Source organism: Poecilia mexicana, unplaced genomic scaffold (genome assembly GCF_051168715.1).
Source record: "Poecilia mexicana isolate PSO_F unplaced genomic scaffold, ASM5116871v1 scaffold_1, whole genome shotgun sequence".
In the NCBI taxonomy this organism is placed as follows: domain Eukaryota; kingdom Metazoa; phylum Chordata; class Actinopteri; order Cyprinodontiformes; family Poeciliidae; genus Poecilia; species Poecilia mexicana.
Genome location: NW_028263370.1, coordinates 16,571,520 through 16,589,627, shown reverse-complemented (window position 1 = coordinate 16,589,627; position 18,108 = coordinate 16,571,520). Strand labels below are relative to the sequence as shown.

The following is an 18,108-nucleotide window of genomic DNA, read 5'->3' as shown; positions in this document are numbered from 1 at the left end:
AAAGACTTTAATGTCATATCAGTAGGTTTATTGATTCAGATCGTTATGAGGGACAAAAAGTGATCAAGACATCCTTACTACAACTCAGATTGAGTTAAAATTGATTAAAATATTTATTTTGAATATTTACCAGAGCTGTAATTTGTTTGTTTTTAAAGTAAGTCCCAAAAAGTGTCAGTAAAGGATTTTCAGAGTTGCAGACATGTTGGCATTCATTTACACACAGACTTCCAGACCTGGTCTGCATCCAGCCTTTGGGCCACAGGGGTTTGACCTCGTTCTCCAAGAAGGCCTTGAGGTAGTCCTCCACTGACAGAGTGCACTGGTTCTCCATCTCATAGCAGCTCAGCTTCACACGGACCAGGTTGCACAGCAGCGTCCTGCACAAACAAGGCCGTCGCATTCAGATCAACGTTCAAGGTTTTAGTTCATTTCATAACAACAGAGGCGGCACAAAGTTTCAATGAATGTAACAAAATGAAAAAGAACAATTGAGGTAGGAAAACAGGTCAAATTATTTTGTCTTTCCCACTTTATCTACATTCAAATGTTTTGGATTTATAATCACAAAGTCTGCAAATGCTTAAAACGAGCTTACGTTAAAAATCTATCGGCTAAACTTCAACATTTTTTTAAAAAGAAACACCAAACGGGTGTAAATGTCCGTCTGAAGAGAAGTGTTCACTGCAAAAACACAAAAGTATTTTTGGGTGGTTTCTAGTGAAAATATCTTATTACACTTAAAATAAAAAATATAGCAAAATCTATGAATACACTCAAAAATACAAAATATTTAAAAGTACTTTTGTCTACTTTCTGGTGCAAATATCTTAGCACACTTGCAAAAAAATATGTAACATACAAGCAACTTTTCAGCAAAATATAGAAGCTTGTTTTGAGTAAATAATCCCTTAATGCTGGTGAAAAAATATCAGTTCCACCAGCAGATTATTTCACTTATAAAATGGGAAAAATGTCTTATTTGTGAAATAATCTGTCAGAGGAACTAGGACTTTTTCATCAATATTAAAGAATTATTTACTTGAAACATGCTCCTAAATGTAGTTGAAAAGTTACTTATAAGTTAGATTTGTCCTATTGCAAGTGTGCCAAGATATTTGCACCAGAAACTAGACAAAATACTTGGAAAGATTTTGTGTTTTTGCAGTGTATTCATAGATTTTTAACTGGAAAACATCAGTTCATAATTTCTGCTTTTCTTTCTTCCCGCCCACAGCAGATGAGCGCGGATGAGACGGATCAGGAAATAGATGCTGAATAACAAAATGTGGAACAAATAAAGCATAAAGATAAACGTGGATCAGGACAAAGCGGATGTGAGACGGCGTCCGATCTTTACCTGAGCTTGTCGTCCCAGATAAACTTCTTTCTAGGTCCCATTACTCGTTTTCCGGGTTTCTCATCATCCTCCTCTTCTGAGCCGTTCCTGTCCCCCTCCTCCGACTGCTGCCTGTAAAACACAGGCAGGTCGGCTTCAAGAAGGTTTGTTAGAAAAGGCACCTGGTGGGGCTCATGTTACGTTTCAAACAGAAAAATAAAAGCAAAAGACGCATCACCACTAAGAGTTTATCTGGTAGCCTCCAGTTATTGTTAATGTTTGTAAATTACATTTAAATGTAGTTTCATGATTTCATCCATAAGCAGAAAACACTAAAATCAGACAATGATGATAATAATAATAATTAAACTTTGTGGAATTATGCAATCGTAATAAATTCTAAATAAATTCACTTGTACTGTTAAGAAAAACAACAAAAAGCTTAATCCTTTTCAATCATGAAGTCATGAATTTCAGCAAATAAAATAAACTGGTGATAGTTGAATTTACACCCATTTCTTACAAAGTGATAAAATTAAAGAATTTAATTTCTTTAATTTAGATAACTTAAAGAATTACATTTAAATTAAACTAGTTTAATTTAATTTAGTCCAAATTAAATTAGTATAAATTAAATCAAAAGGCCAGATATGTGCCTTTTTGATTTTCATGGCCGTATTTTATGCGTCTGGAGCTGAAAACACTCAAATTATCTCTGAGATGTTTTGTGTGCAGAAATAAAAGATTCATCTTAATGCAGGTCAATAAGAACTCTGAAAGAGATTACAATTCAATATTAAGATACAAACGTCTGATTCTTTCACAATGAACTAAAAAAGGTCAACACTTTTATTATTATTATTATTATTCATTATCAGGAAGAACATTAAGTTTATATATTAGACAAATATTTTAATTTGTCTGTCTTAATTCCTTCAGATGACATTTGAAAACAAAATAACTTCACTGAATTAAAATCCCTTCAAACTATGAAAATCTGAAATATTAGCAGATATTAAATAAATCAAACAGCAGCAGGTGTTTCCCTCATTTCTTTTGATTTAAATCTGTTAACAACCCTCAATTTAGTGGCTTTTAATTGTGTTTTATTTCTGTTTTGAAGCATAAATTATCTAAAATTACTTAATTTAAAATTACTTGTGGATAATTTAAAATATGTTAAAGTCAAAAGCTGACAGAAAATGAGCAGTAGAGGAGTTTTAGCAAAGATAAACAAGAAAATGTAACAAATCAGAAATGTTCAGTAACTTCAGTTCATCTAAATAAAATGCAGTAGAAGTCGTGTAACTCAAAAATATCCCAGAAAACTATCATAGTTCCTAAAAAAGGTTTAGTGGCAACAAACCAATGAATGGGATTTACTTTCAGCTCAAAATGAATAAAATAAAACTCATGAAGTCAGGACTGCACAACATCTGAACCCAGAGAGATTTACTTACTTTGCAACTTTGGCCATGCACTCCATGTTATATTTTGCAATCTGTTCAGGCATCACGCTACAAACAGCCAATTTCAGCTTCAGCAGAGGCGCGCGCAGCCGGTCGTCCTGACGTACAGAGAACGAGAGAAAACAGCAAAAGGTGACAAAGGAGAAGCAGAAGGTGGATGGAAGGAGGGAGGAGGAGGAGAGAGAACGTTACTGATGATGCGTTAGGAAAGCCGTCATGTAGCCTGGACGCAGAGCCACTTCCTGCTCCGTACAAACAAACAGGCAGGGAACATGGCGGAGGAGCAGGAAGCTGCACAAAACGGCAACAAGGATGAGGAGAGCCGAGAAGTTTGGAATCAGCAGGTACCAAAATGAAGCTCTGGAAAACTGAAGAGCCCACTGCACTGAACCGCATTGAAAACCTCCTGGTTATTCCACTGATTTCTGAACTCTTCCTGATTAAAACACTAGTGTTGCTGTTTATAAATGAATATGAACTTATTTTCTTTGCATCATTTGAGGTCTGAAAGCCCTGCATCTTTTTCACCATTTCTCGTTTTCTGCAAATAAACACTACATTTTTGCTTGGGATTTCAGAGACATGTTGTCAGTAGTTCATTGAATAAAAGAACAAAGTTCATTTTACTCAAACACATAAATATAAAAAGTAAACTCAGAGAAAATTTTAAGGGGCCTCTTAGTTTTCTCCAGAGCTGTAAATCTGCAATCAAAAGGAAGCGACTCCCTGATCTGAAAAAATGAGTAGCGAGTGATTTGTGGATGAGAGAATTAAAACAGACAGAACACAATAAAGTAAAACAACATAAAAAGATAAGTTTGATTTTATAATAGTCATTTTCCATTTATGTTCACTTCAAGTTTAGAATCTAAACTTTTTAACAAAGCCTAATTTCCATCTATTGATGTTGTAAAGTAACTCAACTCTATAGATTCATGATATTTCAGCACAAACCTCCATATCAGAGCTGAATCGGATTAATTAGGAAGAATCATCAGCTAATTAAAACATTTATTAATTGTTAACTAGAATATACAAGCCCATAAAAGGCTAATTACTGATAAAGCAACAAGTAATTAAGTCCAAACTGTACAAAAAAATAACACCTCCGGAAGAAAATGATCAGTTTCTCTGATTTAACTTTTTTTAGGTAAATGTTTGAGTAAAATTAACTTTGTTCTTTTATTCTCTGCACTACTGACATGTCTCTGAAATTCCAAGCAAAAATTTAGTATTTATTTACAGAAAATGAGAAACGGTCACAATAACAAAAAAGATGCACTTGAGACAAATAATCCTCTACTTATTTTTTCTACGCAACAGCCAAGCTGATTTTATTTTTAAGAATCAGCTAAAACAAAAAAACTTCAGCCAGCTTTTTATGACAATTTTCAATACGAGTTGAATCTAAAATGCTAACCTTTCATTCAATAAGCTGCAGACTTTTTTAAATCCATTTTTTAGACAACACCAAGCTTTCACAAAGGCTGCGGTGTGGACAACCGACTCCTAATCACATCCTGGATCCGAAAATGTCCGGGGATTTTCCCCAATCTGCTCACCTGGATGTTGAGGCTGAGCTTCTTCAGGCGCTTGAGGAGCGCCTCTTTGTTGCACGGCACAAACGCCTCCATGTGCGAGTAGATGTCTGAGCGAATCTCAGGAGGCTGCTCCTGGACCTGCAGCTCAATACTGACAGAAAGTCAAGCTGGTTAGAAAGAGAACAAAAACAAAAAAAACAGAGAGATGAAGAGCTGGATGAGGGAAGAACGACTGGAGGTGGCAGAGGAGGATGAACGGAGAGACGTAATAAGTCATTACCACAGACAATAAGAGACAGAGAGAAAACGAAACACTTGAAGACAGCAGGAGAGGCGGCGGGGGAAATCTGCTGGAAGTGACTGAGAGGGGCTGATAAAAGGGGAAGGAGAGCAAAGCTGCAATTGGAGTCGACGGTGATTTAAAAGCTGTCCTACTCACTCCAGGAGGATGTTATTCATGTCCAGGGTGAAAAATTTCTTCCTGCCCTCCTGATCAAACTGCCGCGAGGCCTGTGGTGGAAAAGCCCGAGTCAGCACACAGCACTGTTGTTCATACTTTAAGCACACAGTCGCATCAGGAAACGCGCCTCACGTGACTCGTTTCAAGTAATGAACCTAAAGTGGACGAAGCTGCAACGCGTTGTTGTTTACGAAGGAGACGGGGGGATGTTTGCTTTGTGTTCCCTCGCAATAAGGAAATACACCCCGGTCTATGTTGTACACAGTCACAAATGTCAACTTAAATGGCTGGACAATAAATCAATAACAAACATTGTGAGAGACATGTGATCAATATCAATAAGTAATACTTCTGATAGAATATCAGGAAAATAGAGGGAAGACTTTAGCTGCTCAACCTCTCAAAGTCAGCTAAGTAAGGTTAGTGGAATCAACTAAACTCCTTCACTCTTTGGTTACCTAGCAACTCACCCATTCTTTGGTTGCCTAGCAACAACCTGTTTAGTAACCGACACAGCAGCAGTTTCAGGTTTCGCCTCATAATACTTACAAATAAAAAGACCGGTGTGGAGTGAAAACTGAGGATAAAACAGGAAAAGTCAAGCCACAAGTTTGGGAGTATTTCAGATATTTAAAACAAGAAACTAATCAATAATTATCTATATTGACTATTAAGAATCGCCTATATTGTGTTTTGTTTTTTCAGCAGTATTGCAGGTCAGATTGAGAAAGAAAAAAAAGCAACACTGTTGTGGAATATCTACAATCATTTTGTCCAATTTGTAAATATAAACTTGGTCGGAAAAAGAAAAAGAATGAGATCCTTGCAATAATGCTATTTATATGACGAACACATTTCCTGTTTAAACATAAATGATTTATAACCAAAACAACGCTGTCTGAAAAGCTTTGAATTTTTTGATTCGTCCTCCTCGCACCATTTCTTTTTCACCTCTGTCCCTTTTCTCTGTGAATCCTTCGCCTACATCTAAAAAAAGATGCAAGGGTGTAGGAGAGAGCAAAACTCCTCCGTGAGGCGCAGCGAGTCCTCGCTTGGTTACATAAAACCCCGAAGGGCTTCAGCTTTAAGCCCTATTTTCCTGATACTTCACAGGAGATTATTCCCACTGGAATAAACCATAACAATAAACATTTGGAGCCTCTCTGAGAGCCGAGTGGCATTTCGGTTCAACTCCACAGAAGAGGCTTCATGGGTAATTGCAGCCGCCCACCAGAAGACCGAGGCTGACTCACCGTCCGCAGGTCCTCGATGCGTTTAATTAGAGGAGCAGGAAGTCCGTCAGGCAGCGGCGGCGGAGGAAACAGCCCGCCGGAAGACCCCAGGCTTCGCCCCTGGCCACTTCCTCCCACTGCTTTTTGGGAGGGAACTCCAATACCCAGAATGCCGTTCTCCCTGGCCGTCGCCATGGCGTGCTGCTGGTCGGTGTCCAACAGGCTAAAGTCTAGATCTCCCAGGAGATCCTGCAGCTCCTTCTCGTTGGCGGAGCCCAGCAGCGACATCACGGCGGGGTCAGAGGTGAGGTCGGTGAGCGAGAGGTTGCCGGTGGACGCGCCACCGCCCTGAAGGTGGGTGGAGTTGGAGGCTAATGGGAGGTGGGTGGCGTTTCCGGGGTTTGGGGGTTTGCTGGCAGTACCGGCTGCCAAACGGAGGTGATCCCCGCTGGGATTTCGCTTCTTCATCTCTTCCTTTTCCCGGGTGAAACGGCGAAGCATGGCCGCCAGGTACAGCGAGTCCTTCATCAGTTTCTTTCTCTTCTTCTTCTCTGGTCGGTGGAGGTTGAGAGCCGTCACTCTGTCAAATTAAATAAAATGTAAAAAGTTTTTTTTTAGCAGTACGGTTAATAACTTTTTTGAGAAAAATACCAACAGATTTTTTCATATTTTATAAAAAAATATATAATTTTTTACATATTTGTTGACACTGTGACCATGTTGTGATGGAATAATTATGAGACAGTCTGTGAAAAAAATCAAGTTCTTCCATCCCAATGCTAACTAGAAACAACCAATCAGAACCAGGAGGCGGGTCTTAGCGCTGTCAATCACCCTCTGTGTGTAGCTGCTAATTTTTTTCCTATACTCTCCGCTATGCTGCAGCTAGCAGAGCCTGCTAGGCTATGCTCAAGCTAGTTAGCATAGCCGCCGATGATGGCAGATAAGCGGCAAGTCGTTTCTCCGCCTTCAATATATTGAGCAGCGAGTACATGAAGTCGATTGACCTGGTAATAGTTTTAACAAATATGTAAAAAAACAACACTTTTTATAAATATTGCTGTAGCTTTAAGTGTGCTTTACAATCAGCTTTTTGATAAATAAAATAACATGAATTGTCTGAATAATAATTGCGATAAATTTTGCGTTTTGAGACCATTTTCAAGTAATATATTGATATTTGCATAATAATAAAAGTTCATCCTCTCAAAGACCAATAAACGTTACATTTGTAAAGAACACTTAAGACTAGAACTGGAAGATATTTTAAATATCTAAAATAAAAAAATACTACAAAAACCATATGTAGTTGTGGTTTTATTTAATTTCCCTTTATGATCAGCAAAATATTTTTGAATTTGTCTGATTGGATTGTAGCGTCTCTGTAAGCAGAATTGCCATTCAAAAAGTATTAATCATCAGAATAGAAATCATTGCGCTCATTTTAATTTACTGTTCAGTTAATTGATTTCTCACTGTGTCAGGCTTATGTATTTCCACTAAAGAATACGCTGCCATTAGTTGCAGCCATCTTTATATTATTAATAAAACAATAGTTTTGTTGTTTAGGAGCTGCTGGCTGTGTTCAACAAAGTGCTATACATACAAAAAACTGTAAAAACACAAAAAGAGACCATAACATTAAACAAAGTAGTTGGTGAAACAGGATAAAAACCATATAACATTAATGGAAATAAAATGTATGTACTCAAATTAAATGAAAAGCTAGAAAAACAGAAAGGGTTGGATGCTGCCTACTATGCTGAGGTAACTGATTCTATAATTAAAGTGTTTTTAGAGAATAAGTGTGATTGTGCTTCAATTGCAAACTGCATATTGCTACCGCAGCTATAAGGAGAGATTTATTTTATTAAACTGGAGACGACAGCAGGAGCGCTGAAACTTTAACAATCCATAGAAAGACAGTATAAAGGTCAAACTTTATAAAAACAACATCTCTGCCACATTGTTTAAAATAAAACCAACAGACTGGTTTCAGAGAAGTTTTCTTTGACATGACATGACATAGACGCACCTCAACGTTGTGTTAAGCATGCCAAACCCATAGGGGGCAGTGTAGCGCAAAGCTAGAAGCCAGTTGGAAAAAATAATACGTTAATATACACTGCAAAAACACAAAATCTTACCAAGTATTTTTGGTCTAGTTTCTAGTGCAAATATTTTGGTAACCTTGAAATGAGACAAACTAATTTAAAAGTAACTTTTCAGCTAGACATAGAGGCTTGTTTTAAGTAAATAATTCCTTAAAATTGATGATAAAGTTTGGCAGATAAATTAACTTACACATGAGAAAAATTTAAAATAATCTTCAAGTACTTCTTCATTAATATTAAGAAATTATTTACTGAAAACAAGCCTCTGTATGTTGCTAAAAAGTTACTTGTCTTAGCACCTCAAGTGTACTAAGATATTTGCACTAGAAACCAGACCAAAAATACTTGGTAAGATTTTGTGTTTTTGCAGTGTATATTAACGTATTATTTATCACAGGTTGTAATGAAAAGACCCCAAATCTTAATTTTCCCATCTACGCAGGCAAATTTTCTCAAATCTTCACTTTGGTCTGAGTTTTTATAAATAATCGTTTTAGTTATATTAAACTGAGTTTTCGTACGGATGAAAGACCAAAATGCACAAAAATGTATTCAATTTCCTAGATATCTGGCTAGGTCTAAGAATTTTTTAAAATTAAAAGAATAAAGTCAAAATATTAGCAGAATACAGACAATATTGTCAGGATAAATTCATAAAATACAAGAGCTTTACAATAAAATCACATCAATTTAAAACAAACATTTAACTCAAGAGGTAAAAATGCCTCCAGAGAAACTGAACTGGTTCCTAGAAAATGTTCCTTTAATGGAAACGCCCGATCTCTCCACCGCGCTTCGTGACCTTTTAGCATCTCAGCTACTAAAAATATGCTAGCTGTGATGCTATCGGGTGTGAGCATTAAAGGCAGTGAGAGTCCTTCCAACTCACTAAATATACGTGCAGCATGAATGCTTGGCACTTGAAACACAATATCTCTCCAAATACTGAGTCCAACTCGTCTTCTTTTGCTTTTGAGATTTTAACAGGACAATTGCAAATATTCGGCAGCTCTTCAGTCTACTAGCAAAGACCTGATAACTACAGATGTGTTGTGGTAGCATGCAGACCAGAAGCTGGATGTTTTGGGAAGCTGAAGGCTGTAAACAGAGATAAGATGAAGCAAAGCTAAATCAGATGAGGTCACACAGATGCTGCAGCAGACAGAGCTGAAAGGTGTTGAGTCTTTAAGTTTTAATTAATTTGAGTTACTATTAAAAAAAACTTACATATGGCTGCAACTAACTATTACTTTAGTTATCGATTAATCAATTATTCTGACGATTAATCTGATAAAACAATTTTTTATTTTAAGTATTTAAGCTAATGTTATACAATATCATTAATATGTAAAAATGATAAATAAATGATTCAGTTCCTTTTTTAAGCAAGAAAATAAACATTTTACTTTCTAAAATGCTGTAATGTTGCATTTAATGTAGGCTTGATCATTTCTAAGATCAACAAATGAAAAGATCATCCGTTTCTGCTTGACTTAATAAAGTGTAGGGAATTTATTTTTATTATTTTTGATATAAATACTATTGAAGTATTTTTGGGATTAATACTGAGACAGTATTAAGTATTAATACTATGGGTAGAACTTATTTACAAAGTATTTTTTCTTAAGTTAAATATAAAATATAGATGTTTTTGTACAGTTTTGTCTCTATTCTTTCAGAAATTAGTCTGAGTCTGTATTGTCCAGTTAACATTTAATCCATCACTAAATTTGTTGACTGTCATGATTCAGCCCTACTTTTATGCTATATTTTGTTCCAAATTTATGCCTAACCGTGTAACAGTTGTTTCATTAATTTATGCCGGTGTGTTACTTTTCATGTATAAAAGGCAGAGAGCTGTCAAACTGGATCTTAGCTCCATTTAAAAAGTTAAGTCTCCTGCTGAAAACACCCACAAGTGAGCAACACCAAGCCCCGTTTCAATCCCTGAGCAAACCATGATATCTGAGTGGCTATTGTGTAGTCTGACAACCGAGTTGCTGCAGTTTTCCTTGTGAAATTTTAACAAACACCAGCTGACCTCAGACGTCCTGATAAGAAACGCGCGTTCGCACCGAGAACTCAGCACACGCTGACAAAAGCAACCGAGAGGCCTGGAGAAAGCAGAGAGCTACTGGGAATGTGGGGGATTAGCGCGCAGCGCGCGTTCAAAGATCCGTCTCTCTGACACACACGTATATAATATCATCTGTTTCGTAATGGCACCACCACAATGGCTGCTGCTATTTTTAGAAGATGTTTTCAGAGTGTTGGCGTCTCAGAGTATTCAGCATATTTAAGTGTGGATAATAGAGAATTTTCCTGAAGGTGGCTGGCTTGTCGCAGCAGCTCAGAGCGAGCCTCAGTCAGCATTCATGAGCAGCAGAGGAGCAAGTCAGAGAGCGTCGGGTCAAAAGAACCAACCGAAGGAACAGTGTGCATCTGCACCGGCCCACATAACATCCAGAGTTTCAAACAAAGGTCCATTTAAGGGAAAGAATTAATGCCAATGTGCAGAATAGCTGCCTGAGACAAAAAAAACTGTTTTCTAGTTATTTCAACAAGCTGTTTTAGCTAAACAAACATACTCATTAGGTAAAGGTTTCATAATGTTTCTACTAGGGCTGAAGCTATTGATGGGATTAAATAATTGTCAACTAAATTAGCAATTAATTAATCATTAACTGGAGTGTACAGACTCAAAAAAGGCCATGTGTTGCAAGAATAACACACTTAGAGCAGCAATTAAGCTAAAGCTGTACAAATATATAAAGATCTGGAAAAAATTAAAAATAACCACTTAAAATGATCAGTTTCTCTGGTTTTACTCTTATAGGTTTATGTTTGAATAAAATGGACATTGTTCTTTATTCTATGAACTACTGACAACATGCCTCTGAAATTCAAAGCAAAAATTTAGTTTTTATTTGCAGAAAATGAGAAATGGTCAAAATAATGAAAAAGATTCAGCGCTTTCAGACCTCAAATAATGCAAAGAAAACAAGTTTATATTCATTTAGAAACAACAATACTAACTCAGGAAGAGTTCAGAAATCAGTATTTGGTTCAATAACCAGGAGGTTTTCAGTGCGGTTCATTTTTTCCAGAGCTGTATACATTTTGCATTTAAGATTTAAAAAATATATATTTGTAATTATGTTCAACCAAGAATTCCTCAAGTAGTTTTAGCTTCACCTGGTTCAAAATCTGTAAAATAAAAAACAATCTGTTTGTTTTTTGGATTAACTGGTTAATCCAAAAAACAAACAGATTAGCTCCAAACTGTATTGATGTTAAGTTAAATAGAAAGGGCTGAGATGTTCACATGTTGAAAATCTACAAAAACAGCTAAAAAACAGATGTTTTCTTAGCTGCAGATCCATCTTTTGCTACAAATGACCAAGAAATTGTTGCCAAGGATGAACCAGACAATTCTCTTCCTGATACCTTGACGTGTTTATTTCACATTTCCAGCCGTGAGAAACCAGAAAACGGTGTGTTCCTTAAAATGCATCCACGGGTGTGCCTCCAAGTGACTCAAATGTGTCAATTAACCTATCAGAAGTTTCTAAAGTGATGACATCATCATCATCATCTGGGCTTTCCCTCGCTGTTTAAAGAGACAGCAGTCATGCTGTGTATAAACTCCTGCTTCTGAAGAAAGCTAAAAAAAAATACAGGAAAAGAAATTCTCGTTAAGTTTTCCAGCAAATAGAAATCATTTTGATAATTCTGACTGACCTAAAACAAGAAAAGTTTGGTTTGATTAAACTTCACAGTGAGAAAAAATGTATTTTTATTTTCCACGCCCTTTTCCACTGTGGCGACATTTGAAGACACAAATCAGCAACAAAAAAGAAATAAATTAACTTATTAGATCGTTCTCCAAGCTTCCTTCATTGATTTCTTTAGAAACATTATATCATCACTTATAAGCGTTTGGTCCCTATGATGTCCTGTTTGAACGCATTAGATAAACAGTTCTTACCCTTGTTTAGTTACTTTATTCATCTTCAGGTTCTTCTCTTCCACACAGTTCACTTCATTCTTCTTCTTCTTCTTCTTCATCGCCTGCTCCTTATCATTGTTCAGCTTCTGGAACAGATAAATGACATTTTTATATACAGCGAAGAGAAGAAAGTAGAGGGAAAATCTCCACTGTCCTTCTTTTCTTTGACCCGACAGAGATGGAAGTGATTCATCACAGTACTGAATAAAAGAAGTAACCATCACTAACCCAATCTGCTGCACAACAGGCCCACAATGACCAGACGCTGATCAGGTTGGAAAGATGTTCACTATTTCTCTTCAACACATATTGAACCCTGAAGCAGCTATTTATTAATATTTTAGCAATTTAATGGGTTTTATCTGTGCATTCTGACACAAACAGCCCTTTAAGAACATCCAGTTTTTTGATCTGGCCCAAAATGAAACTGAGTTTGACCCCCCTGACCTACAGCATCTGAGGCTGGACTTCATCCACACCTGGCTTCCTGCCACTGGGAGGCATTTTAACTGACTCTGCCAGAGTGACGGCATCCCACTGCGTCCGACTGCATGGCGAAACCCTACAATTAAAACACCACGTACCTTCCTTTCACCGTGATTTTATTCTCCTTTCAAACAAACAGACAAACAAACCGGGTTTCCAGAACGACTGTGTTGAATTCTCCATGTACAGCTAAGCTTGTGTTTGACTTGTCTCACCTTGTCCTCCTCTCCCTCTGAGTCAGAGGCCGCTCTGAACTGCAACGTGCCCGTGTTGATGTAAAATCCCCCGAGCTTTGTGGTCAGAGACGCAGGCACCAGCTCATCATACTGGGAAGAATAACAATGGAAGACAGTTTGTGGCGTTAAGTTCACAGGACTGCAGTAAACAAAAACCCCACTTGCACAACAAACACTGTAACGCTGTTCGCAGATTTAAAAACATCAGAGTAACTGATAATGTGTTTTGTTAGCATCTCACAAAAGCAGCCTCTGCTCCTCTGCTGGTCAGCAAAAATGAATGGAGCAGCAGAGTAAATAAAGATCTGACATGGATTATAACATCCCCAGGCTACATGCAAAAACATTTCCCCCCCTTCATGAATCAAAACAAAGAAAATCAGAGTCGAAGAGGTGCTGGCGATTTGCAAAAGCAGATAAAATACCAAAACAAACCTCATTTAATGGCACAGACTCAATGGATGTGGAATAATTTCAGCTATAACAGCTGAATACTGAGCATAAAACACCATCAGGGGAAAGAAAAAACACTGAAAATCCATGAAGCATATAGATCTGTTTTTAACTTCAGTCTCAGGTTGGTTGTAACAGGGACATCAGGCTATCTTTAGCCTAGCGCTCGAAGTCTGTGAGCGCAATGTTGTTAAACATCAGATGCATATTTAATAAGAAGGAGGAGGATGCATACCTCAACACAAGTCAGCAGCTGAGCATCCAAAACACAGATTAAGAAGAATTTATAGGGTGTACAATGGCAAAGAGTTGGTTATTTTTCTGGTGGTGTATGTCCAGTTGTTATTTAAAAATGTCATTATTACTAGCCGTAGATTTTGTCTTGTTATGAGTTATAACCATTTTGTCTATGCGATATAGATTTATTTATATATTGAAAAGGCATCAGAATATTAAAACATGGTTTTAATTACAAATTTTTGATAATTATTGAGTCGATAAGTAATATATTTCATTAAATTGAGATAAGGGGTGGGATTAAACAAGTCTTCACTTCTTCCTACTGCTTTCCAAAGAGAAAATCAGTGCTAAGCTAATTATTTTGTTCTTGGTTAAGTAAGCACATGTTTTCTCAGTCCTACTGATTGTTGTCTTCTTGTTTTTAAAAACCTGTTTGAAATAAATAAATCAAATCAAGGACACAGCAAATGCAGTGGGGTGCACCGATAAATCGGACAGATTTTCTAGTTTTGTAATATTGGAAGATAATTACATGTGAAATCAACCTAATCTACTGTGAAAAAGCTCTAAAAATCAGCCATTGTCTCCTTTTGCTCTGCAGTGAGAGAAGATGACTGACAGACTCGCCCACCAGGTCACTTTTTCACTTGTGCGATTAACTATAGTCACCCCACTGTTGCTGATTTAGCAACTCTGTCACTATATTTAGCAAGTTTTCAGTTTCCTTCAGTGACTTTTCTTTTCAAAATAGCAACTAGCAACAAATCTAGCAACTTTTTTCCTGTGTTAATGGAGTCTTAGGCGACAATACGTGAACACACCAATCATATTGGAGTTACAGCAAGACCCTCCCTCCCTCAAAGCACTTACATTAATATGACAGCAGCCATGAATTAAGGAAATCGGAGCCAATCAATTGGTGCACCCTCACAATCAAACTGAATACTGCTTTTCATAAACATTAACAACTCGTGAATTTATAAATCCGGCTTGATAATTAGCATGCTCTTGGCTGCCCCCTGCTGCCGGGTGGACCATACGCAGCAGTTTAATATGCCTATGCCATGAAGTGGAAGTACTTACAGCTTCAGAGTTGTCTATAAATGGGTCCGTCTCATCATAACCAAACCCAATATCAATCAGATCTTGCATCCGGTCTTTTCTCTTCTTCATACCCGTGTTACCCTGGACATGTAAAAGAAAGATTCACCAGACAGTACGATGTTTGGTATTTAAATTTCATGGATTTCACACGGATGAAAATATTTTTCTTTTTATTCAGGAAACACAAACATTTGTTTATCACAGCTATTTGACCTTTGTGTTGTGATCGCTTACTTTATTGTATGAAGACAGTAAAATTGTGGAATATCATTTCCATTTAAGGTTGTTGTTGGATTATTGCTGGAAAAGCAGAGTTTTTTATAACGTGAATAAAGATCATGTCTAAAGTGTGTAGCCCATGTTAAGTAGATATATATATATATATATATATATATATAGCTCTGAAAACATTTAAGAGACCACTGCACAGAACCACATTGAAAGCCTCCTGGTTATTCCACTAAATATTAATTTCTGAACTCTTCCTGAGTCAAAACATTAGTACTGCTGTCCCTAAATGAATATGAACTTGTTTTCTTTGCATTATTTGAGTTCTGAAAGTTCTGCATCTTTTTTTGTTATCTTGAACATTTCTCATTTTCTGCAAATAAATACTAAATGTTTGCTTGGAATTTCAGAGACATGCTGTCAGTAGTTCATAGAATAAAAGAACAATGTTAATTTTACTCAAACATTTACCTAAAAATAGTAAAATCAGAGAAAATGATCATTTTAAGTGGTTATTTTAATTTTTTACAGAGCTGTATGCATGAAAATATTAGCATTATTTTCAGTGTAAAGCATAAAGTTTATAATATTCAATAATTAGCCAAGTTCATGTTTTGCATGAGTATCCTTCTGTTTCTGTTGAGTCTGTTGCTAAGCAACGACTAAAGCATAAAAGAATATTCAAAACATTTCCAATGTTTTGTTTCTTTAGAGTCAAGCATTAAAGTATTTCTAACTTTTGAAAACACATGTTTTCAAAACTGGTTAAAAAACAACTTTTTTCTATTTCTCTGTGTTTTAAAAGTCCAGCCACAACAATCTTATAGAAAGTAAAGAAATTTCAAAATGATCTCCTTTTATATGTTATCCCAGAGTGTTCGGGGTTCAATCAACTCTGAAAAGTGCATGAAAGTACATGCAGTTTTAAAGCTCTCATGCATTTAATAATAAAGAAAAAGAATCAGACTTTCTTAAGTTTGATCAAGTAAAAGTCAGTCTAAAAAAATCTGGCTGATTTCAATCTGTGGTGGATTAATTGGTGCGTCAGCAAATAATGATAAATAATGACTTACGTATTTATTTTCAAACTTTTTTGCCAGGGCTTCGACCTCAAGCCGCTCACGCTCCTCCTCATCATCATCATTGAAGCGGTTGACGGAGGAGGTCAGACTTGGAAGATTACTTTTAGTCTGAAATAAACATTGAAAAACGGAAATAGGATCAAGAAACTCAATACCTAAAACAACTGAACTGCAGTCAAATAACGCTTTGGTGTCCAAATAAGCAGCTTCTAATTTGATGTGCACTTAATTGTGAGTAGCAGGCTTTTTATTTATTTATTAATTTATTTTACTTTCATATTAAATAACTTTATCATCCAGATTTGAACACAGTTAAAACGTGTTTCCGTCCCCAGCTCATCAACAATGCTCCCCCATCTCTGTCTCATCGCTGCCAGAGGGCCAAACTGCATGTGGCATTTCCAAGTGCCATAATGGCTGAGTGACTGGGCTGTTGCTGGGCAAGTCTGAGTGAAAAGGACACAGGTAGCAACATGACATACACTATATGCGTTAAACAACCAGGAGGAGATAGCGCTGTTACATACACTACAATCTGCAGAGCGCTACTAAAGTTGAAAAGCTGCACGGAGTGGACAGCTGCTGCCTTTGTGTTGAGCTTGTACTAATGGTCACTTTCAGCCACGCTATTCCACGGAAGGACAAGGTGCACTTCCCCCCATTTAACTTACTATGACACGTCCATATAAACACTTCCAAGAGGTGTAAAATAACTCCGGCAGTAGTTTCCCACGGTCCGCCAAGAGTGAAAGCGGAGGAACCTACCTGGAGGTTCTGAATGAGTTCGCCATAATTAAACTCGGCGGAGGTTCGCTCGTCGGGCTCGGACAGGGACAGGTTGAGCCGCACGGTCGCCCTCCTCTCGGCAGCAGCCTTGTCCCTGTCGCCGGTTTTACCGAGACGACCGTTACTGGCGCTGCCTCCTGCCCCGCCGCCTGCCTCATCCTCCCCGGCTCTGTCGAAGTTGAAGTCGGCCTCCTCATCCAGCCGGCGTTTCCTAGACTCCGCGGCTGTTCCAGCTGCGAAGGCCGACAGGGTGACAAACTGCACTTTTCTCGGTTCGGCCATTAGGATGAGCTGCCTGCCCGCCTGCCTGAACCTCGCTCAGGACAGACAGCGACGCCGAGAAGAGCTACTTCGCGAAACTACTCCAAATTGGTGGATTGAAGAAGGTTCCGCGGAGCTCCGACGGCTGCTCGGGGCCTAGACGGGCGTTAGAGCCTCCTCCGCAGCATACGGATTGAACTCCAGGGGATGCGACGGTCGAGGGAAAGTTGTTTTTTCAGCAGCTACTCTCATCCTCGGTTCGCTATGGGGCTGAGACATTCACAGGAGCCATCTTGGGTTTCGGGAGTAAATAAAATATCAGCGGAGAGGGGTCGCTGCGCATGCGCGTACACACAAAACGGAACCATGTGCCACAGGGGAGTGCATCACGTCCAATCAGCGCACAGCGGCTCGTAAGCCCGCCCCCCGCCACAACAGGCGATAATAACAACACTCTGAGCACTAATCTGACCTTTATAAAGTGTCTGCAGGAAGGACAGGCAGTGGGATACGTGGAGTACATGCTTGGCTGTTAATGCCGAGATCAACTGCCTTCATTAGATGCTTTTCTTTTCGTCTAAACATAACAAAGCTGAATGGGAATTTTTTTTCTTAACCTTAAACTCGAATTCCAAAATAAAGAACTAGTAAAGCAAAAGTATTTACAGTAACCTCCTGATGAACACCCCTAATGATGCAACAAACCACGTTTACATTTACAAATAAATGTTGGGTTCTCTTGAGGCAGAAACCAAGTCGATATAAACCTGTTGCAAAATCCTTTAGTGAAACTTTTTAGTTTCTAGTTTAATGTCCAATTAGTCCCCAAATATAAGGAAACAAGTCCTCCCAGACTCAATTTTAAATAAAGAAGTTCATTTTCAGATTTTACATAATTGGCTTTATCAAGAAAACACCCATTAAAGTTGGTTTAGGTGGGCCACTGCATGGCCTGTTGTTTCTTTTTTAAATTATTTTCGATGGTTTTTAAAAAAATTTTTAGTTTCTAAATGCTCTCAAATGTTTAACACCACAACTGCAAAGTCAAATTATTTTGGAGTCATCTTA

General features: G+C 37.7%; 1 protein-coding gene across 1 annotated transcript in view; it reads right to left on the bottom strand.

Moving 5' to 3' along the window:
- The window catches only part of ubn2a (ubinuclein 2a), a 36,523-nt gene extending 18,801 nt beyond the window's left edge, over positions 1-17,722 (bottom strand). Inside the window, exons 1-11 of the mRNA XM_014986196.2 lie at positions 16,759-17,722; positions 15,985-16,101; positions 14,663-14,764; positions 12,866-12,976; positions 12,144-12,250; positions 6,063-6,621; positions 4,789-4,859; positions 4,371-4,500; positions 2,800-2,906; positions 1,361-1,471; positions 237-380 (exon numbers count right to left, since the gene is read on the bottom strand). Of these exons, the coding sequence (XP_014841682.2) occupies positions 237-380; positions 1,361-1,471; positions 2,800-2,906; positions 4,371-4,500; positions 4,789-4,859; positions 6,063-6,621; positions 12,144-12,250; positions 12,866-12,976; positions 14,663-14,764; positions 15,985-16,101; positions 16,759-17,061 (1,862 nt within the window). The 5' untranslated portion in view covers positions 17,062-17,722. The remainder of the gene's footprint in view (positions 1-236; positions 381-1,360; positions 1,472-2,799; positions 2,907-4,370; positions 4,501-4,788; positions 4,860-6,062; positions 6,622-12,143; positions 12,251-12,865; positions 12,977-14,662; positions 14,765-15,984; positions 16,102-16,758) is intronic.
- Positions 17,723-18,108: the final 386 nt, after the last annotated feature.